At 46.5% G+C, this 22,629-nt stretch overlaps 1 protein-coding gene across 1 annotated transcript in view; it reads left to right on the top strand.

Annotated features, from left to right (window-relative positions):
• Nucleotides 1-22,629, top strand: part of HTRA1 (HtrA serine peptidase 1) — a 57,722-nt gene that overhangs the window by 14,585 nt on the left and 20,508 nt on the right. The window contains exons 2-3 of the mRNA XM_003419712.3: nucleotides 10,951-11,050; nucleotides 11,327-11,531. Coding sequence (XP_003419760.1) covers nucleotides 10,951-11,050; nucleotides 11,327-11,531 — 305 coding nt within the window. The remainder of the gene's footprint in view (nucleotides 1-10,950; nucleotides 11,051-11,326; nucleotides 11,532-22,629) is intronic.

Below are 22,629 nucleotides of genomic sequence, written 5' to 3'. Positions count from 1 at the left end.
CTGTCAGAGGATGGTCTCCTGTCCCTTCTGGTGAGAATGGGGACTTGTTTTCTGTTGGCCTTCATTTCCAGCCTCTGCAGGATGCGTCTGAATGCTCTTGCTTTTGAAAGAACATGTATTTCTTTTGTTCTGTAACCCAGGCCCACATGACTGTGGAGGAAGAGAGGGTGAATAAAAGCACTACAGAGACTGGAACATGAGGTGACCAAGTGGTTCCTGACAGGCCTGCCCCATTTTGGCAGATCAGAGTTTCTTTCCTTACAGTTGTCCTTTCTCCTAAGCCTTGCCCATTCTTGGAATTGGACTGTAATTTTATTTGTAGAAGGTGCTCTGGTCACTAACCGAAAGGTCAGCGGTTCAAATCCACCTGCTGCTCCAAGGGAGAAAGATGTGGCAATCTGCTTCCGTAAAGAGTTACAGATTTGGAAACCCTCTGGGGCAGTTCTACTCTGTCCTTTAGGGTTGCTGTGAGTCTGAATTGACAGCAACGGGTTTAGTTTTTTTTAATGTTTTAGGTCAAAGTTTACATAGCAAATTAGGTTCCCCTTTAACGATTTTTATATGGATTGTTCCAGGCCATTGGTTACAATTTTTACATAGTGTCAGCATTCTCATTATTTCCATTCTGTTTGTTCTGTTTCCATTGATTTTTAGCTTCCCTTTCCCTCCTTGTCTTCTCACCTTTGCCTTTGGGTAAATGTTGACTGTTTGGTCTCCTATAGCTAATTGTTTAAGGGAGCACATTGCTTATGGGTGGTACTGTTTATTTTATAAGCCAATCTATTTGGCTGAAAGGTGACCTGCAGAAACAGCTTCAATTCCAAGTTCAAAGGGTATCTTAGGGCAGTAGTCTCCGGGATTCTGCTAATCTCTATTGGTCCAGTAAAACCAAAAACCAAAACAAAACTAAACCCATTGCCCTCAAGTTGATTCTGACTCATTGTGACCCTACTGTAGATCTGGCCTTTTTTAAGAATTTGAGTTTTGTTCTACATTTTTCTCCCATTCTATCTGGAACCTTCTATTGTGTACCTACCTGGTCAGAAAGATTGGTACTGGTAGGTGGGCACCATCTAATTCTTCTAGTTTCAGATTAGAAGAGGTTGTGGTTTGTGTGGGTATAAAAATTGCATGGCAGCAGGGCCATCGTCTGACCTCCACTAACTTCACAAGGGGGAAGGAGAATCAAGATCCATAGACCAAGACTGATTTCTATGAGGTGGAAGTCAGACATGCTTCCTGTCTGTCATCTTTACCAATTCTGACACAAACCGTTCTCTTCCGTGACACTCTGTACCTCTCTGTTGAGTTGGATAATTCATTGCAATGGCCACACAGAACTCACAAACAATACTCACAATTATGGGGTTTATTAGGGAAGTAACAAGTTGCAGTTCAGGTTCAGGAACACTCAAGATACAGTTCTTTGTTGAGGAGAGCCTCTTAGCCGTGCCTGCAGGCATGCCTCTCTTTGGCCCTAGGCCTCTGCCCTATTCAGACAGGTGTGTCAGAGCTCTTCCAACTCTGCCCTGAGGCACCCCACTGCTCCAGGAAGCCCACTGCATTGTCTCCTGCTGCTCTCCTGGTTCTGCTGCTGTTTTTCTGCCACCGCTTCTTGCTGTCTTCAGTGTTACAGCTCTTTCTCTTTGTCTCCTGATCCAGGAGCTTCTAAGTGTGGGGATCCTGGGTCCAAAGGACATGCTCTGCTCCTGGCTCTTCTCCTTAGTGGCAGTAAAATCCTCTCTTTCCGCCTTTGGGATGGCTCATTTTAAGCCTAGCAGGATGGCAAAACTGATCAATCCCTTTGGTGGGCAACAATTGCCCTATCACACAATCCTGCCCAGTCACTTGCGTGGGAGTTACAAGACCATGGTGGGAAAGACCACACAGAAGCAATCCATCACACCACAGTGGGCTGTTAGTGCTGTGGACTAGTTTCTTCTTTGAGCCTTTGATTTTCTTCATTCTCTTTTCCTGTATATGAGTAGAGAACAATTGTTGTATCTTAGATGGCCGCTCGCAACTTTTAACACCCCAGATGCTACTAACCAAACTGGGAAGTAGAAAATTATCTTTGTGAACTATGTTATGTCTTTTGACAAAGTTGTGCCCTGAAACTATGGTCCCAAGCCTTTTGACCCAATAAACCAAGGGTTTGATTTTTTAATGGGTATTATTGGTAGTCTTTAAAATATAACTACTTTTGCTGGCATTTGAAGTTTAGCCATAAGGTGAATCACACATGATGTCTTCTTTTTCTCCCTGGAAGCTGGGAGGGAACCTGGAAACCATCTTGTCGAGCCTCCTTTCTTTCAAGTGGAGGAGTCTTCAGTGCGGGGGCTTGCCTGAGGTGGACTTTGCTTGGGGAAGTTATGACAAACAAATTCAACTCCCAACCCAGAAAACCTCTCCACAAAAATAGAAGAGAGAGAAAGGTTTTATTGAGTAAGCATTGTCAAAGAGCGAACTGGAGCTTCTGTTAAAACTAAAGCAAAGATATTGATTGAAGGAACAAAAGATCCGGATGGGGCAGCACTTCATGAGGACTCACCGAAGTGCTCCATCAAAAGAATTTTTCAGAGTTTAAGTACAGAAAATCCAGGAATTTACAGGGAAAAAATTCTGATTGGTTGGCCTTTACAAAATTACGATTTAACTGGCAGGAGACAGTTTCAGGCTTCCCTAAGCATTGTTTAGTTAATCATAGGGTTTGTGTCAGTTAACTTCTTGTTAATCTGTAGATATTTTGGGGGACAGCCTGAGTGAGTACACTTCCTGGGAGCATGCTGTGAGAAGAAGGGAGGGGAGGGGAGCTTGCAAGCTTCCTGAGGTATTCTGGCTAGCAGACTTTTGAAAGTCAGCTAAGAATGAGCAGTAAACAGCAAAAATGGAGTCCAGCCCACATCTTTGGCAGAAACCTCTCCTCATGCCAAGCACCTAGGTTTTTTTTTTTTTTTTTTTGGACCCCTTCACAGCATTAAGCCAGAACATGATGTATCATAGGCAATCCATCAGAGAGACTGCAAAGAGAGAAAGGAATCTTAACAGTTATTAGCTAAGCGGATACTACACATTACATTCATGTTTTCAAGATAATAGTGTTATTTTTCTAATCGTTCTGGGCTGGGGCACCTGAGTTTATGCTAATCTCTTTCCAGGCAATGGGAAGGTGGAGGAGGTTCACCTGAAGTTACATTTCAAAGAGGTGGCTGGCAGATTCTCAGGGAGACATCTGAGATTTACGTATTTTTCAAAGAGACAAAGCATTTACAATGACAATTACCTAAAGTGAGTTCTCAGAAAACGTGGGAGCCTTTTCCCTTGGTTTCACCAGGGAGATTTAAACCATTTTATTTCAATTTGTAAGGAGCCCTGGTGGCACAATGGTTAAGTGCTTGGCTGCTCATTGAAAGGTTGGCGGTATGAACCTACCTAGCAGCTCTGAGGAAGACAACCTTGCAATCTGCTCCAGTAAAGATTAAAAGAAAAGAAAAAAACCGTTGCTGTCAAGTCAATTCTGACTCATAGTGACCCAATAGGACAGAGTGGAACTGCCCTATAGTTTCCAAGGAGCACCTGGTGGGTTGAACTGCCAGCCTTTATAGTTAGCAGCCATAAAGATTATAGCCAGGAAAATCCTGTGGAGCAGTTCTCCTCTGTCACATGAGGTCCCTATCAGATGAAATCGATTCACCCCCATCCAATGTTTCAATTTGCATTTGTCCTTACATCGTCCCAGGGTTGTGAGCTGTCGCTGAGGACGGGGGTCTTGCCTCTCAGCACAAGGGACGCTGTATCAACCCCTGCAGACTACCCTAGGGTCCTGCTCCCATCACGTTTATGACAGCACTTCAGTTACTTCCTGAGTGTGCGATGCCTTTCATTACTTGATCTAGACTTGTACTTTGAAGCAAAGGTATTGGAAATGTAGGGAGAGCTGGCCTCATGGGCCAGCAACCTGTGCAGTACCCCCACACTCTGTGCCTAGAAGGACCCGCATTTGGTTTAAAGCTCAGCTGCCGCCCTCTAGAAATTCTACTCATCTTTAAACATGGGCCCTGCATTTTTGTTTCACACCAGGCGCTGCAAACGATGTAGCTGGTCCTGAATGTAGGACAGGGCAGTAAAACGCCTATGATTTGATCACTCAGCTCTTGCAGCGGGCCTGAATTTGGGAACATGTTGTTCCCTGCGAATAAAGGAGGATTCATTTCTTCTCCCTAGAATACACTGCGTTCTGTTTTCCAAATTAGCTCAGCTTATCAATGCTGGAGAAATTGGAAGGCATGATTGTTCTTGCTGGAAGGAAGGTCGTGTGGTTAATCCTGGGTCCTGGCTCTGGTCTCTCAGGCCGGAAGTGTGAAGCATGTTCCCACACTGCATGGGCTACTGGGCTGGAAGCTGGGTGAAGGGGCAGAGAACCTCCACTTGGGGACCGGACAGCTGGGTTAACTTCTCACCTCTGCCACTCAACAGCTCTGAGGATTTGAAGAACTTCCTTTATTCTGAGCCTTAATTTTTCCATCTATACCAAACCAAATCCATTGCTATTGAGTCAATTCCGACTCATAGTGATCCTATATGGCAGAGTAGAACTGCCCCATAGGGTTTCCAAGGCTGTAAATTTTCATGTACGCAGACTGCCACATCTTTCTCCCGCAGAGTGGCTGGTGGATTGGAACCTCTGTCCTTTCAGTCAGCAACCCAGCACTTGAACCACTGTGGTCACCAGAGCTCTTTTTATCCGTCTATAGCCTGGGCATAATATCTACCTTGCAGGCTTGAATTACAGAAAACATTTATTGAGTGCCTGGCATTGTGCTCCGTGCATGATAGATGTTCAATAAATGATAATAATAAAAACCAACTTGTTACTGTTGAGCTGATTCCACTCATAGCGACCCTCCCTATAGGACAGAGTAGAACTGCCCCATAAGGTTTCCAAGGTTGTAATCTTTAGAGAAGCAGACTGCCTAGTCTTTTCTATGAAAAGACTGGTGGATTCCAACCACTGACCTTTTGGCTAGCAGCTGAGCACATAACCACTGTGCCACCATCGTTCCCAATAAATGATAGCTACCATCATTTATTCTTATTGGTGTTACTATTTTATTCCCAATCTTGAAAGCAGGGTGAAATTTGACTGACTGACGGAGAGAAGGAAGTAATCGGGAAGAAAGTGGGTACAGAGCAAAGAACTAGAGTTGGCCTTTTATTCCTGGTTTGTGAAAATAATTGGAATTCCCCAGCAATCAAGACGTCTTTGTTTTTTAAAATAGCCGGGAATCACTTAAGCATGTGCAAACTGGTTGGGAGCCCCCAACTGATCACCTGGCCTCAGAAAGGGAGGGGTCAAGATGCAGTCACAGATATTCATTGATTGGATCTTTCATAACTATGCATTAAGGCCCCAATTATGCGTATTCATTGAGATCCCATTGACTAAGGGACCGTGGACCTCGTAACTTCTTTTTTGTGGGCTTCCTGGAGTGGCAAAAACACCCAGGCACCGGAGAGCATAGCACATCCCTGAGGACAATGCAGATCTCTTACCTTGACCTCCCCTAGACCTTGCCTGATGCCTGTGTGGTTATAATAAATGGGTAATTGTAAGTACAGGTCTCCGTGAATTCTGTGAGTCATCCCAACCACTTATTGAACCCACTGGGGGCAGCGAGAACCAACAGAGAGGCTGGCGTTTGCCTACTTGGCAGGAGCTGGCAGGACAGAGTCCTAGCTTGTGGAGGCCCAGCTACGGGTGGTTAGGGTCAGAGAGAGAAAGTGCCCTGTGGGTGGCTGGTGTCAGGGTGGTGAAGTGGGAAAGTGCGGAGTATAAGCGTTATCTCTGCCTTTGTCGGTTGCTATGAACACAGTAGATGTGATGCCCGGCTGTGGTATGGAGTGTGGTATTTTGGGGGCCAGTGGGGAGGTTTGCAGGCAGAGGTGGAGAGTATACACCAAAGAGTCCTAGATACGGAGTCGAGGAGTCAGAGCATGTGACCCAGGGCCTGAGGGACCAGGCGGACACAGAGGCTATGGGGTCCTGCAGTAAGCTTGTCCACCCCATGTCAGTTAGGGGGAGACACTGAAAACAGCCGGACCTGTCTGAATCGTCATAGAAAGTTGGCATTTTTAGATGTTTTTGAGGTGTGGCAGGAGCTACTTGGGGGTGTTCTGCACTTGGGGGTCTTAGCTGGGCTGAAAGCTGGGAGGTGATGACACTCAGGGTCTCCTAGCACTGCCAGGGAGGGTCTGGCCAACTCCCTTAGCCCTTGTAAAGCAGACCCCTGTGTGTTGGCCATGGCGTGTCTGCGAAGCTGGCCAGATGAGGCAGCGTGTCCACAGGTGTGGCTCAGGGGCCCTCCCCACACTGAGCCGGCCAGGTGTGCTGGAGGCCTGGAACAGAGAGGGAGCAACAGCTGGGGCTGCTACCTGGGCAGCTTCCCCGGACTCGCTGCAGGTCCAGCTTTTATGGGGCCTGAAACTGTATAATTCAAGGGACCTTTGAATTTAATTTATAAATTCAACATTTGGTATAAAAATGATTACTTAGATTGCAAAATGAAACAGGCACAAACGGCAACTTTAAAAAAGCTGACAAATACCATAAACATTAAAAAAAATGCAGAAACAGGGCATTTTTGTTAACTGCTGGTTACACCTTCACCTTTATAGTTCTTTCCCTTCCTATAGTTTATTTGGCTGTAGACTTTTGACATGACAATGATTTTGTAATATTTGATCACCTTTTCACGTGACAATGATTTTGTAATATTTCCTGTAGAGAGAATAGAATTATTTATTATTATTAATTCAGTTTTTCTCTGACATTTTTCTCCACTACCCATGTAATTCCACATCACTGTGTACCAGGGGCAGATTAACCAGTAGGCAAGATACACACAGGTTTACAGTAAGCGAGGTACGCACGGGCTTAATTGTGCTTACTAATCTTACAAACTAGGGTGTGCCTGACCCAAGCCATGGTGTTTTCAGTTGCCTCGTATGCATGTGAAAGCTGGACAAGGAATAAAGAAGACTGACGAAGAATTGGTGCCTTTGAATTGTGGTGTTGGAGAAGAGTATTGAATATACCATGGACTGATAAATGAACTAACAAATCTGTCTTGGAGGAAGTACAACCAGAATGCTCCTTAGAAGCAAGGATGGTGAGACTATGTCTCCCATACTTTGGACATGTTGTCAGGAGGGATCGTTCCCTGGAGAAGGACATCAAGCTTGGTAAAGTAAAGGGTCAGGGAAGAAGAGAAAGACCCCCTGTGAGATGGATTGACACAGTGGCTGCAACAGTGGGTTTAAGCATAACAACGATGGTGAGGATGGTGCAGGACTGGGCAGTGTTTCCTTCTGTTGTACATAGGGTTGCTATGAGTCAGAACCAACTTGATGGCACCTAACAACAACAACAACAATCTGTAGTGCACAGTTTCACATGGGTTTTACTACATTTTTGATGTGAAAAACAGGTGAAATTGTGCACTACAGATTAGTAAGTAAGCACAAGTAAGCTCTTGCTTACCTTGCTTATTGAGTCACCTGTCCCTGCTGTGTAAGAGCCCTGGTTGCACAGTGGTTAAGTGGTTGGCTGCTAACTGAAGGGCCAGCCATTCGAACCCACCAGTGGCTCTGCAGGAGAAAGATGTGGCAGCCTGCTCCTGTAAAGATCACAGCCTTGGAAACCCTGTGGGGCGGTTCTACTCTGTCCTATACGGTTGCTATGAGTTGGATCGACTCGATGGCAATGGGTCTGGTTTGGTATAGATGGCCCTGTACCGGTGGGCATGGCACAGTGGACAGTAGGAGTGTCCCTGGATGCCCTGGGACACCCCTGTAGATAAATTAACCTAACCAGACATGAAAGTGATTTCAAAGCACATAAATACGTCCCATTAGATCCAAAAGAAGTGATTCCCCAGTTTACCATCCCATTAGCCACATCCCAAAATGCCTGCAGCCACTCAGTGTGACAGGGAGAGAGACAGTGGCCTTGATCAATTGCAGTTTAATTATCTCACATCAGCAAATTATCCAAAAGCTTGTGACCTTTGAAAGCCTTGCTGGGGCCCCTCCCTGGCCAGGTGGAAGGCCCTGAAGCTCAGTTTTGTGGCCCTTCACTGTAATTCCACCGCTGCTCTGAACCCTTGCTGCTGTGTGGGAGTCTAGATTAGCCCCCAGAGAGCCCAGACCCTGCAGGCAGAGGCTCCAGACAGCTTTCGGTCACAGCCTGAGGGTCTGGGAGATGGGACTGCCCCTACCCTAAAGGGAGGGAGGCGTGCGTGCGTGCGTGTGTCTGTGTGTGCATGCGTGTATGTGTGCATGTGTGTATACTCGTGTGTGTGCGTGCGTGGGTGTGTTTGGGAGCCGCTGGAGGTCAGTGCCTAGGCCTTATGGAAAACGAAGAACAATTTTCCAGGTCAGTGGTTTCCTTTTAAATTGCAGGCTTTTGTTGCGGATTCCGGCTGAGTAGGCTGTAAGGGGAGCGAAAGGCGAGGTTGGGATAGACCATCTATGGGGAAGGAATAGGTTTTCTTACCTTTTATTTCCTGTCCATCTTGAATCCATACTTTTATAAACTATGATAAAAATGAGTTACTACCAAAATGAAATAAAAATGACGCAAGATACAAATCCCACTTTTTAATTTTTAGATGCAACAGGCACAAGATTCCTCTGTCAAGTTTCTGCGCTCAGATCTCATCCCTGCGTGGCGGGAAGCAGCTCCTGGAGCAGTGCTCGGCTGTGGCCCATGCTCTGGGTCGCTCTGAGACAGGCTGGGGCCACAGCGGAGCTGAGCAGAGGGAGAGGAAAGGGCCTGTGGGTCTCAGCTGCAGGCCAGGCTGCCATATCCGCAGCCTGTTTCAACAGAAGGAGACTCGTGACAGAATGTCAGAAGGATGCCCCAGGACCCTGCGTCTCTAGTAGCTGATTTCTGACTCGAATGCCTTGGGTGTGTGCATGGGATCGGTGGGTGAGAGTGCCATACCAGGATGTGGGACAGCTTTGTCTGAAGTAGCTTTGAATACGCCCACTACACGGGGTCCTTGGATTATAGCGAGTGTGTTGTTAAAAATAATCAGAACTCACCGAAGTTTGAACGTAAGGTTTATTCTGAGCAGTTATTCTATATACATCTTGTTGTTGTTAGGTGTCATCGAGTCGGTTCCAACTCATAGCGACCCCGTGTGCGACAGAAAGAAACACTGCCCAGTCCTGCACCATCCTCACAATCGTGGCTATCCTTGAGCCCATTGTTGCAGCCACTGTGTCAGTCCATCTCGTTGAGGGTCTTCCTCTTTTTCGCTGACCTTCTACTTTACCAAGCATGATGTCCTTCTCCAGGGACTGATCCCTCCTGACAACATGTCCAAAGTGTATGCATATAGCGAGGCCATTTGATTACAGGGAAATCAAGTGGCTAGGTACATACAGTGAGGCTTATAAAGAGAAGAGGAGGGAGAAATATAGATCAGTCTTCCACTAATCTTAACCTGATTGACTGAACCCTGCCTTTCCCCCTTTGAAGCCCTGATGGCGCACTGGTTAGGAGCTCGGCTGTTAACCCAAAGGTTGGCAGCTTGAATCCACCAGCCGCTCCTTGGAAACCCTGTGGGACAGTTCTACTGTGCCTACAGGGTCTCTTATGAGTCGGAATCAACTTGAAGGCAATGGGTTTGGTTTTTAGTTCCCCTTTTTACTGAGATCAACTGATACCTGGTCACTTCTGGCCTGGGTGCTAATGATTCGGCCCTCCAGCCACCTGCATGCAATCAGGAGACTTGCTGAGGTGTAAATTAGGAGGTCCTGGTTTGACAACTATCCTTTCCTAGCAGGATAAGACAAATTTACATCATTCTTTTTTTTTTTTTTACAGAGGAGTTTTTGGCAGGTTTTTGCAGTTTGAGTCAGGCTTTTTATGGTTAATATTTGGTTTCAAAGAGGAGCCCTGCTGGCCCAGTGGCTAAAGAGCTTGGCTGCTAACTGAAAGGTCCATGGTTCAAACCCACCAGCTGTTTCTCAGGAGAAAGATAATGGCAGTCTCCTTCCACAAGGATTTACAGCCTTGGAAACTATGGGGACAGTTCTGCTCTGTCCTATAGGGTCGCTATGAGTCAGAATCGATTCGACAGCAACCGGTTTGCTGTATAAGTAAAACCTTTAAGTCAAAGTAAGATGTCTGTTATTAATTTTCCTATTCAACAGTGTGTATCTCTCTACACAAAATTCTGGTCAGTTATGGTCATTTAATCTTTCTATTTTTTTCACGAGTAGCAAGACACCTCTGGTGTTGTTTGGCTTGGGATATGACAATCAAGGTTGGCATGAATGGTCAGGGGTGGTAGAAACAGTTCTGGGTACAGATGGCGGCCTCGGCTTGCCTGGTGGCATCAGTGGGGAGGGCAGGACAAAGATGACTTTGCCTTAATGCGTTTTCCTAATGGCCTTTTAAATCTTTACATCCAATAGGCATCTGGTCAAAGCAGCGTCAGCCCTCCCTTGGGTTCAGGCGTTTGCTGAGGAAGGTTGCTTTTTGCAGTGCCGGGGAGTTGGGGAAGGGACGCTGTCGGCGTGCTGACAAGTGACCCTTGGGCAGCGTGCTTTGGGGAACAGCTGGTAGGAGGTCAAGGAGGTGGTACTTGCTGGTGCTTTTGCCCAGCATTTTTGTGGGGAAACAATTGTGAGGAAAGAAGCTGAATAAAGATGATACCTTTAATAGATTTTGCTGCCTGAGCTAAAGGGGCTGTTTCTTGAGAGCTTGGGAGGACCTTTGCAACTCAGCTCAGATCTGGGGGATAGGGCCCACACCTCCGTTAGGATTCCAAAGGCTTCAAGGCAGGTCTTTTCAGCTCCCTCTAACCCATCTCTCTCTCCACGCAACCACAGCACAAAGTGCAGAGGTCTTAAGTGTCTTCTCTTTGCTTTTGTTCCCAGGGCAGGAAGATCCCAACAGCTTACGCCACAAATACAACTTCATCGCCGACGTGGTGGAGAAGATAGCACCGGCCGTGGTTCACATTGAATTGTTTCGCAAGTAAAGACGGCTTTCCTTTTTTATTTTAATAACCTCTGAAGTTTTTGCTAAGTATATGCAGCCCTTAGCAAAACGACAGCACACAACAAGTGGAAATTTTTGATGAGTGTGGAAAATTGATGTAAAGCTTAGTTTTTAAATGTTAAGTACACCCAATATGTAAATTTTATGTGGATAGCGTAGTAATTGCAAGGTGTGTGCTGCTGCTGCAGAGCCAACGAGCCAGTGTGTTGCAGAGGTGTTTCAGGCTTACCTGTGTGTTCCTTTGGATTTTAGGCTTCCTTTTTCTAAGAGGGAGGTGCCTGTGGCTAGTGGGTCTGGGTTCATCGTGTCGGAAGATGGGCTGATAGTGACCAATGCCCACGTGGTGACCAACAAGCACCGGGTCAAAGTGGAGCTCAAGAACGGCGCCACCTACGAAGCCAAAATTAAGGATGTGGATGAGAAGGCGGACATTGCACTGATTAAAATAGACTACCAGGTAAGCAGCCTTCTCACTGTGCCGACAGAAGCGGTTGCCCTGCCTGCAGCACTGAGTTCTCAGATACCCTGGCTAAAACCTGGCAAAATCTGGAGCTGTCAAAAGGGACCTGTGTGCTCTGATTTAGGATAGTCTCAGAGAAGGCACTGAAACTGGTGTGAACCAGTCCAGCCCGGATAAAGGAGAACATGGAGGAGGTACTTCCTGAGACCTGAGGGTGGGGCTGGGGAAGGGCCTCGTGGAAGCTTCTTTACTAACAGGCTGTAAGATCAAAACCAGTTCCCGGGTGGTGAAAATGGTTAATGCATTCCACTGCTAACGAAAAGCTGGAGGTTCAAGTCCACACAGAGGTGCCTCCAAAGAGAGGCCTGGCAAGCTACTGCCAAGACATCAGCCACTGAAAACCTTATGGAGGCACAGTTCTACTCTGACACTCACGGGGTTGCCATGAGCCGGGGTCAACTGATGGCAACTCGTTTGATTTTTTCTGGTTATAAGATCATAAACCAAACCCACTGCCATCGAGTTGATTCTGACTCATAACAACCCTATACGACAAAGTAGAACTGCCCCATAGCGTTTCCAAAGAGCACCTGCTGGATTTGCACTGTTGGCCTTTTGGTTGGCAGCTGAGCTCTTAACCACTGCGCCACCAGGGCTCTGCCCATACGGTCATAGAGTTTTTAAAATAGCATTTTAAATTTCTTATAAAAGAAGGTAAAATCCCCGTTGCCATGGAATTGATTTCAACTCATAGTGACCCTATAGGCTTGGAAAGAAATTTGTAGGTAAGTAGTGAAAATTGACTTTCCCTCCCATTTCTGATCCCAGAAAAAATTGTTGTTACAGATGTCTTGTGCATCCTTCAGAGATATGTTGTACATTCACAACGCGTGTAGAATTGACCAGGTTTTAGACTGAGATGATTTATAACAAGCAGAGCCATCATTAACACAGAAACAGCTGTTTTGAAACAAAGATTTCACAAATTACATGTTTTACAGGATTACTGGATATGTTTTAAAACAATGGCCTGTACTTTAAAAGTTTTGGAAGGCTTGTGTTGAAACAAAGCTAACAAATTTCTTTCTCGCAGGACTTCTCAGAGTCTTTAATATGGTAATTTGCCATGATTCCTCCACAAAGGAGGTGTGTAATATGCAATATTTACCCAAATTACCTGAGTATAGGACTTTTGTGTATGTGTGTGTTGGGGGGGTGGGCAAAAGTGAACTCAGTTTGGGAAATGTATTTGAAAATGGTTTGCTTTCTATTTAAATATTCTCTTTATGATCAATTTACCTCTGTTGATTTGCTTAGCAAAGACGTTGTATCTGAAATTAAATCCAGCTCTTACTGGATTATCAGAAATTCCCCATTTTAGCGCTTCATGGAAGGAGATTTACTTTAGTTGCTGTGTGGTTTGTGCAAAGAGATTGCACTTTCTGGTTTCTTTACGTCTTTGTAATTTTCCAGCCCTCGTATGAAATGAAGACTCAGGGTAGCTTAGAATCCTGTGGCTGCCAAGAAAAAGATCAGAGACTGAGGACAGTGTGTGTGTGTGTGCGTGTGTGTGTGTGTGTGTCTTCTTTTCTAGCTCTCTGCCTCTGTAAACTTTACCTGGATATTGGCTGTGAGTCAGACAAAGTGTGGCGTCGCACAGGCTGTTTGCCTCTGTGATGTTCAGTACTGGTTTGCTGGAAACACATCCTTCTAGAAACATCTCTGTGTATTTGGGTCGTAGGGTTCTGGATATTGGATCTTTTTTTTTTTTTTATCTTCACTGCTCCAAGGTTGCTGCCCCAGCCTGGGCCCTTCACAGCCAGCCTTTCAGAAAGCCACCAGCCAACACGCTACCCGCCCACCCCCCGCTCACCAGCCCACACACCCTCTAGGTGGCTGCCCGGTGACGCACACACGCTTAGACGGGCTTTGGTCCTCCTGTGGGTAACTGGCCTTGAGCGAGGTCACAGTTGTATGTTATTTCTGTTAGGCCACTGTGGAATTTCTAGCAACCACCCTCGGTCTTCCAAAATGTGTTTATTAGTCACCAAAAAAAAAACCCAAACCCGTTGCCGTCGGGTCAATTCCAACTCATAGCGACCCTATAGGACAGAGTAGAATTGCACCATAGGGTTTCCAAGGAGTGGCTGGTGGATTTGAACTGCTGACCTTTTGGTTAGCAGCTGAGCTCTCAACCACTGCGCCACCAGGGCTCTGCCTTATTAGTCAGAACATAATCATAATAACTTCTACTTGATAAGCTCCACTCTGGGCCAGGCTCTGCCCTTCTCTCTAATGCTAGCCTGATGTGCAAGATAGCTGTACTACCCCCGTTCAGAAACCCTAGGATAGGGCACTTCCACTCTGTCTTGTAGGGTCACTATCAGTCGAAATTGACTCGACGGCCACGACAACATAGGGGAAGAAACTGGCTCAGAGAGCTTAAGTAACCTGCCAGAGGCCCCACAGCAGAACGTGATAAACCAGGGCTCGTCCAACATCTAAGACTAGTAAAGGCATGGATAACCTTTTTCTTTCTGTTGGGTTATTATAGCTAGTTTTTAAAACAACAATAAAAAAAAAAAAGCCTGTTGTTCTTAAGTTGATTCCGACTCATGTCAAGCCCGTGTGTTATGGAGTAGAGCTGCTCCCCAGGGTGTTCTTGACTGGAATATTTCCAGACGCTGATATCCAGGCATTTCTTCAGCATTACTGGGTAGGTTCGAACCACCAACCTTTAGGTTTATGGTTGAACACAAACCTTTTGCGCTGCCTAGGGACCTAAAACTAATCTTTGATGTTAGTTGCCGTCGAGCTGATTCTGGCTCACGCAGGCTTCCATGTATGCAGAGCAGAACTGCTCTCTAGGGTTTTCAAGGCTGTGCCCTTTCAAAAACAGATCACCAGGCCTTTCTTCCAAGACACCTCCGGTTGGGTTCAAACCCACCAACCTTTCAGCTAGTAGTCGAGCAAGTGAGCGTTTGTGCCAACCTGGGAATCAAATCTAGTCTTTAGTGGGGTGGTATTTATTTTATTTATTCTGGACTCTTCATTGAGTTTTCTTTTTGTGGTATGTACCAAGCTGTTGAGCAGAGTGCTGTGGTTAAAGGAACAAATGATAAATTGTTCAACCTCTGAGCTTGGAGGTGGATTGACACAGCGGCTGTAGCAATGGGCTCAAGCATAACAATGATTGCAGGGATGGCGCAGGACTGGGCAGTGTTTCATTCTGTCGTGCATAGAGTTGCTATGAGTCGGAACCGACTTGATGGCACCTAACAACAACAACAAGTGGGCATGCTGTGGTCTCTGAAAGCGTTGTCCTGACTAGATGAGGCTGTATCTGTGAAATGGCAGCTCGTCCTCGTGACTGCCTCTCTGCCCCTGGAAGGGAATGGCAGCCTCCAGCTAAGACTATTCTGGGCACTTGAGAAGGAACATTTTTGTTATGGGTTGGTATGAGGACACATAGTAAAACTATCCCATGGTTGAGAGATGCCTCTAGAATGTTTGAGACCTCAGTTCTGACAGGTATTAAATACCTGTGGCAGTATACCTCGGGAGGGGCCTGGGGACAAGGTGGGGGTGGTTCCAGCAGAAAAAGCCCGCCCTTTTCCCTTCCCATTTGATTTGTTTATCTTCTCTCTCTTCGAACCTGCCTTCTTTCCTTTATTCTCCCACTTTTTTGTGAGGTGTATCTTACACACAGTAAAACGCAGTGATCTTAAGTGTCTATCTGCATGGGTTTTGAAATACACGTACACCTAAGTAACCACCACTGTTTCAAGTTGTAGAACACTTACAGAGCCCAGAATGTTCTCTCCAGAGGTAACCACTGCCGTGACCTGTCACCATAAGCTAGTTTTGCCTGTTCTAGAAGTTCATATAAATGGTACCTTAGAGTATGCACCCTTTTGTGTCCGGCTTCTTTTGCTCAGCAAAATGTCAGATTAATCCCTGTTTTCCAGTACATCAGCAATCTCTTCCTTTTTACTGCTGAGTAGCATTCCACTGGATGGATGTGCCATGGTTTTTCTTTTCTTTTCTTTTTTTTAATCTATCTGTTAATGGATTTTAGGGTTGTTTCCAGCTCTTGGCTATTGACAATAAAGCCTCTGGGCAGCCTTGTACTCTCGGGTCCGTACTTAGGAGTGGAATTGCTGGTCTCATGGATGTTTTCATCTCATGTTTCTGTGGCCCGTGAGAGTAGGTTGAGACAGGCTCGCCCACTTGCTTGGTCCTTTTTGTCTTGTCGTTGTTATTAGCTGCTGTCCAGCTAGCTCGGAGTCATGGTGACCCTGTGTATAACAATGAAACATTGGCCTGTCCTGTGCCATCTTCATGATCATTGGTATGTTTGGGCTTATCTTTTAAAAGCACTGTATCAGATAATAGTATTTAGTTGTGCTCCATGATGTTTTCATTGGCTAACTTTCAGAACTAGATTGCCAAGCCTTTCTGTCTTAGTCTGGAAGCTCTGCTGAAACCTGTCCACCATGGGTGACCCTGCTGGTATTTGAAATACCGGTGCCATAGCTTCCAGTATCACAGCAACGCATAAGCCACCAATTATGATGAGCTGACAGGTGGTGTCTTTGTGTCTTAGTTGGATCAAATCAAGATTGAGTACCATCGGACCGCGTTAGCACAATGTCTAGCCGCCAGGGAAAGTTAATATGGGCTTTGGCACAGGGTCAGGAGTTGGTATTTTTTTTTTTTAATTAATTTTTATTAAGCTTCAAGTGAACATTTACCATTCCAATCAGTCTGTCACATGTAGGTTTACAGACATCCCACTCCCTTCTCCCACTTGCTCTCCCCCTATTGAGTCAGCCCTTTCAGTCTCTCGTTTTGTGCCAATTTTGCCATCTTCCCTCTCTCTCTATCTTCCCATCCCCCCTCCAGTCAAGAGTTGCCAACACACTCTCCAGTGTCCACCTGATTTAATTAGCTCACTCTTCATCAGCATCTCTCTCCCCCCACCCCGCTGACCAGTCCTTTTCATGCCTGATGATTTGTCTTCGGGGATGGTTCCTGTCCTGTGCCATCAGAAGTTCTGGGGAGCATTGTCTCTGGGATTCCTCTAGTCGCAGTCATACCATTAGGTATGGTCTTTTCAAGAGAATTTGGGGACTGTAACCCATTGGTCTCCTGCTCCCTCAGGAGTTGTCTGTTGTGCTCCCTGTCAGGGCAGACATCAATTGTGGCCGGGCACCAACTAGTTCTTCTGGTCTCAGGATAATGTAGGTCTCTGGTTCATGTGGCCCTTTCTGTCTCTTGGGTTCTTAGTTGTCGTGTGACCTTGGTGTTCTTCCTTTGCCTTTGCTCCAGGTGGGTTGAGACCAATTGATGTATCTTAGATGGCCGCTTGTTGGCATTTAGGACCCCAGACGCCACATTTCAAAGTGGGATGCAGAATGTTTTCATAATAGAATTATTTTGCCCATTGACTTAGAAGTCCCCTCAAACCAAGTTCCCCAGACCCCAGCCCCTGCTCCGCTGACCTTTGAAGCTTTCATTTTATCCCGGAAACCTCTTTGCTTTTAGTCCAGTCCAATTAGGCTGACCTTCCTTGTATTGAGTGTTGTCTTTCCCTTCACCCAAAGCAGTTCTTATCTACAGATTGATCGATAAAAAGCCCTCTCCCTCCCTCCCTCCCTCCCCCCTTTGTAACCACAAAAGTATGTGTTCTTCTCCATTTTTTTCTATTTCTCAAGATCTTATAATAGTGGTCTTATACAATATTTGTCCTTTTGCAACTGACTCATTTCGCTCAGCATAATGCCTTCCAGGTTCCTCCACGTTATGAAATGTTTCAGAGATTCGTCACTGTTCTTTATCGATGCGTAGTATTCCATTGTGTGAATATACCACAATTTATTTACCTATTCATCCGTTGACGGACATCTTGGTTGCTTCCAGCTTTTTGCTATTGTAAACAGAGCTGCAATAAACATGGGTGTGCATATATCTGTTTGTGTGAAGGCTCTTATTTCTCTAGGGTATATTCCGAGGAGTGGGATTTCTGGGTTGTATGGTAGTTCTATTTCTAACTGTTTAAGATAATGCCAAATGGATTTCCAAAGTGGTTGTACCATTTTACAATCCCACCAGCAGTGTATGAGAGTTCCAATCTCTCCGCAGCCTCTCCAACATTTATTATTTTGTGTTTTTTGGATTAATTGCAGCCTAGTTGGTGTGAGATGGAATCTCATCGCAGTTTTAATTTGCATTTCTCTAATGGCTAATGATCGGGAGCATTTTCTCATGTATCTGTTGGCTGCCTGAATATCTTCTTTAGTGAAATGTGTGTTCATATCCTTTGCCCACTTCTTGATTGGGTTGTTTGTCTTTTTGTGGTTGAGTTTTGACAGAATCATGTAGATTTTAGAGATCAGGCGCTCGTCTGAGATGTCATAGCTGAATATTCTTTCCCAGTCTGTAGGTGGTCTTTTTACTCTTTTGGAGAAGTCTTTAGATGAGCATAGGTGTTTGATTTTTAGGAGCTCCCAGTTATCTGGTTTCTCTTCATCATTTTTGGTAATGTTTTGTATTCTGTTTATGCCCTGTATTAGGGCTCCTAGGGTTGATCCTATTTTTTCTTCCATGATCTTTATCGTTTTAGTCTTTATGTTTAGGTCTTTGATAGGAGTTGGTATTTTACAGCACCTCAGTGATGTGGGTGGCAGACACAGGTGACTGAATGCAAGTCCCTGGGCCGTGACCAGGAGCTACCCCTCACGACCCAGCCTCCTAAGCCAGGCACTGTTTCTAGTGCCTAAGACCATGCCATTACCCTGTAGGAGTGAAGCTGGTGTGATGGGACAGCTTGACTTTAAATAGCATGCAGGAAGGCGGCTTATCCCCATCTGGGAACATGCTGCTAGAAAAGCTGTCCAGGATGTGGTAGCCTCCCGGAAGGAGGCTGGCCGGAATAGCACATCCTGTGGCCACACACGGGGCCATTCGGCTCCACTCAGCCCTGGGAGGGCGGCCAGCAGTCAGGGGCTGTGGACTCCACAGGGACAGGACGCTGGCCTGGGCACACGCGCCGCTCCCCACCCCCCGCACTGCCCCAGTCATGTTGCATTTGGAACACGCGGGCACAATCCACGCAGCTGCCTCTGGCCAGGGGCTTACTCTTTTCCAATTTTGAGCCAAGGTGGAGCCTACCCTGGTGCCATCATTGGCGTGTCCAGGCAGGATGTGGAGGGATGCCGAGACAAGCTTTGCAGAAGGTTCTACCCTGCCCCTCGCTGCCCATGGAGCCTGGCTGCCCCAGTAGCAGCAAGCCATCTGACGTGTCTCCAGCCTGCAAATTTCAGGTTGAAATAACGCAGCTTTTCAAAATGGAGTTGGAAATGAAAGGATATTAAATTGCAGGCACCCACACAAAGGACGGGTTTCCATTGACTAAAATCCTTTTTTTTTTGCTGATAATAGTTGGAAGGGGAGAGAGTGAAGGTGTCTCTTCCAGCTCTTTCCCTTTTGTTCCTTTGCTTTGACGGTAGATTATTTGTTGGGCAGAGGGGAGAGGTTGGCTTGTAATGAGACTCATCCTATTGGGAGGGAACCTCCCACTTAGGTGAATAGGTGCACACATCCGCCCTAGCCCGAGATATAATGAATGTTTGTAGGGAGTGAAGAGGGTATGAGCTTGTGCTGCGTTATGTCATATTAGGAACAAGAAAAAAAAAAAAAAAAGAGAGCGAGAGAGAAAAGAAACAGATCAGGAAAACTCAAAAAAGGCAGAAGAGCACCAAAAAAATTGGGCATGAGGGGGAGAACTTATTCCCATTGGTGCCTTTGCTGTGAGGTCACACCCAGCCTGCCCAGGGCTGTTCACGACTCACCCTCTGAAGCTGGTGTGACCCCACCATGTAGATGAGTCCATGACGAACTTGGGGGCTCATCATTGGGCCAGGTTCCTCCCCAGCCTCATGGTTTCATTTAGAGGGTTCACCATTACTCATACCCATTTTGCTTCCTGAGCATGGTATCCTTGACACTTTTAATTAAATGGGAATTCTTGAGGACATCTGGTGTTATTGCCCGTTGGATATCCTACCCCCTTGTGGGAACAGCAGCCAACATTGGCTCCGGGGATCTGCTTCTCGCCCATTGAAATCTTGATGGGACTCTTCGCCACAGAGTCCAGCCCTCGGTGGCCAAGGCTGGTCACGTGGTCCAATGAGACCAAGCAGATGCTCCCCTGGGATTTGAAACAGGATGTTACTACCACCGCGGCTAACGTGGGTGATGCTGGTTGGCCTCGTTGGGCCCAGCTGCCAAGCCTCTGCCCTACTGCCCTGTCTGAGCCCCATTCTGGGGCTTCTCCTTGTATTCTTGGAGCTTATCCCTCATCTCCAGTAAGTTCCCCCGCCCCAACTTATCTCATAGTTGCCAGAGATGTTTCTGGGCTTGTGACCAAAGGACCCGCCCCACTGCCTGTAGACCCGTGTGCTCTTTCCCTGCTGGCCTTGGACATGGGAGAATTTGGGGAGATGGCTCCCTGAGCGAGCCCTCTGGCCTAGTCTGCCTCTCAGCAGGCCCATCCCCTCTGACCCTGGCCTCAAGGCCCGTTCTGTGATCAGGCCCAGGATTCGAGCCCCTCTTTCCTGGGACCTGTGACGGGCCAGCATCAGCCTGGAGAGGCCCGCCAGCTGCAGGGAGTAGGAACGGGGTACGTGTAAACTTTTTAATAGAAAGCAGCTTTGAGGGCAAACTCCATCAGCTTGAGGCAAACTGTTCCCAAATGTGCTGGACATGAGCCGCTCGCCATGTTTGCAGAACATTTTCACTTTCATCCAACAGCAGCGTTGCGTCCCTGCAGTTTTTGTCCTGAGCAGTTCAGGGGGATAAATGTAAAGGAGAGCAGTTGGGTTTCTGGAGGCCGGAGTCCACCCAAAGGAGCCCAGAGTAGGGGGTAGAAATACTGGAGATGACTGAAGGAGGGACGAAGGCGCAGTGACTTTCATTACAAATATTTTCTCAGCTGTGCTGATTCCAAACATAAGGAGAAAAGCATATGCCCCAGATGGTGGCCTCTTTCAGATCACGGCCCATCGTGTGTAAACCCTTACAGACTCTGTGCTGTTCTTCAAAAGAAATCGTAACTCCTGACCAGGGCTTTGAAGGCTGGCTGGATGGAGTGCCCCCTCCCTCCTCCCAACCTCTTTCTCTCCCTCCACCTTCACTCATTCAGCTTAAACACCCTTCCTCCGTTGCCTCAAACATGCCAGCGCTCTTCCATGGGGCCTTGGCCATTCCCTCCCCTGGAGTGTCTTCCCTCCAGCTTTTTAGATGGCTGACTCCATGCTCAGGCCCCTGATAAAGCCCCCCTCAGCCAGCCCTTCCCTGACCCACTGTTCTAAGTACTCCCCACCGCCACCCCCACCTCCAATACTCTGGGGACTCATAACCCCAGTCTATCTAATGACTGAAGACCAGATGAGTTGTAGGATGACATCAGGCATCATACATGAAGAAAGCAAGACTCATTAACAATCTGTGTGATGCAGATGACACAACCTTGCTTGCTGAAAGTGAAGAGGACTTGAAGCACTTACTGATGAAGATCAAAGTCTACAGCCTTCAGTATGGATTACACCTCAACATAAAGAAAATAAAAATCCTCACAACTGGACCAATAAGCAACATCATGATAAATGGAAAAAATATTGAAGTTGTAAAGGATTTCGTTTTACTTGTATCCACAATCAATGCCCACGGAAGCAGCAGTCAAGAAATCGAGTGACATAGTATTGCAACGGGCAAATCTGCTGCAAAAGACCTCTTTAAAGTGTTCAAAAGCAGAGATGTCACCCTGAGGACTAAGGTGCACACCCAAGCCATGATATTTTCATTCATCTCGTAGGCATTCAAAAGCTGGACAATGAATAAGGAAGACCAAAGAAAAATTGAATTACGTTTGAATTACGTTGTCGGCGAAAAATATTGAATATACTGAGGACTGCTGGAAGAAGGAACGAACCTGTCTTGGAAGCAGTACAGCCAAAACGCTCCTTAGAATCGAGGATGGCGAGACTCATGTACTTTGGACATGTTATCAGGAGGGATCAGTCCCTGGAGTAGGATATCATGCTTGGTAAAGCAGAAGGTCAGTGAAAAAGAGAACGACCCTCAACGAGATGGAGTGACACAGTGGCTGCAACAGTGGGCTCAAACATAGCAATGATTGTGAGGATGGAGGAGGACTGAGCAGTTTCCTGCTGTTGTACGCAGTGTCGCTGTGAGTCAGAACTGACTTGACGGTATCTAACAACAATCTCATTTCACTGTTCAGTTTTTCCTCATTCTTTTACATAATGTGGAGTGGTCTTATTTATTTGTCAATTTAAGCTTGCCTCTGCTGTTAGTTTGACGGATACATCCATCTTGTCCATATTTCAGGTAATAGGTGCTCAACATGAATTCCTGTGTCGTGCAAACAGTTAAATGCTCTGTTACTTACTGAAAGGTTGGAGGTTGGAATTGTCTCAGAGGAAAGGCCTGGTGATCTATTTCTGAAAGGTCACAGGCACTGAAAACCCTGTGGAGCAGTTTTGCTCTGCACACGTGAGCTCACCATGAGTCGGGGTCAACTCCATGCCAACACATTTTTTTGTTTGGGTGCTCGATGTAAGGTCATCATGAGTCGGAGCTGAGTCAATGGCAACTAACAACAACAACAAAAAATAAGAAGGTGCTCAATAAAAATGTGTTGGATTTCAGAGTTGCTCTGCTCAGAAGGCAGCAAGGCTAACTGCTTCATGGGAGGCAGGAGGCACCTCGAGGCGCCTTAAGGCACCTGAGCTACTCCCCCATTTTCAAATGATGAGGTTGAGGGTTGACTGGTTTCAGGCTCCTCCTAACCCCAGACCCCTCGCCCAGTGCCTGTCTCCTTCCATAAACTGCCTGGAGTTTGGATGGAGACATGGCTGTAGCAGCTCTGAGGTCTTGGGAAACTCAAAGTCCCAAGCAGGCTCACCAGTGGTTTTCCTTGACGCCAACAGCCAGGTAAATATTTTCAAACAGCTGGGTTGAGGCTTATGAGGTGGTTTTCTTCCTTCACCTTGGTGCCTCTGCGGTCCCA

Source organism: Loxodonta africana, chromosome 16 (assembly GCF_030014295.1).
Source record: "Loxodonta africana isolate mLoxAfr1 chromosome 16, mLoxAfr1.hap2, whole genome shotgun sequence".
Taxonomy (NCBI): Eukaryota; Metazoa; Chordata; class Mammalia; order Proboscidea; family Elephantidae; genus Loxodonta; species Loxodonta africana.
Note: the sequence above shows the minus strand (reverse complement) of the source record. Positions and strands in the feature narration are given on the sequence as shown.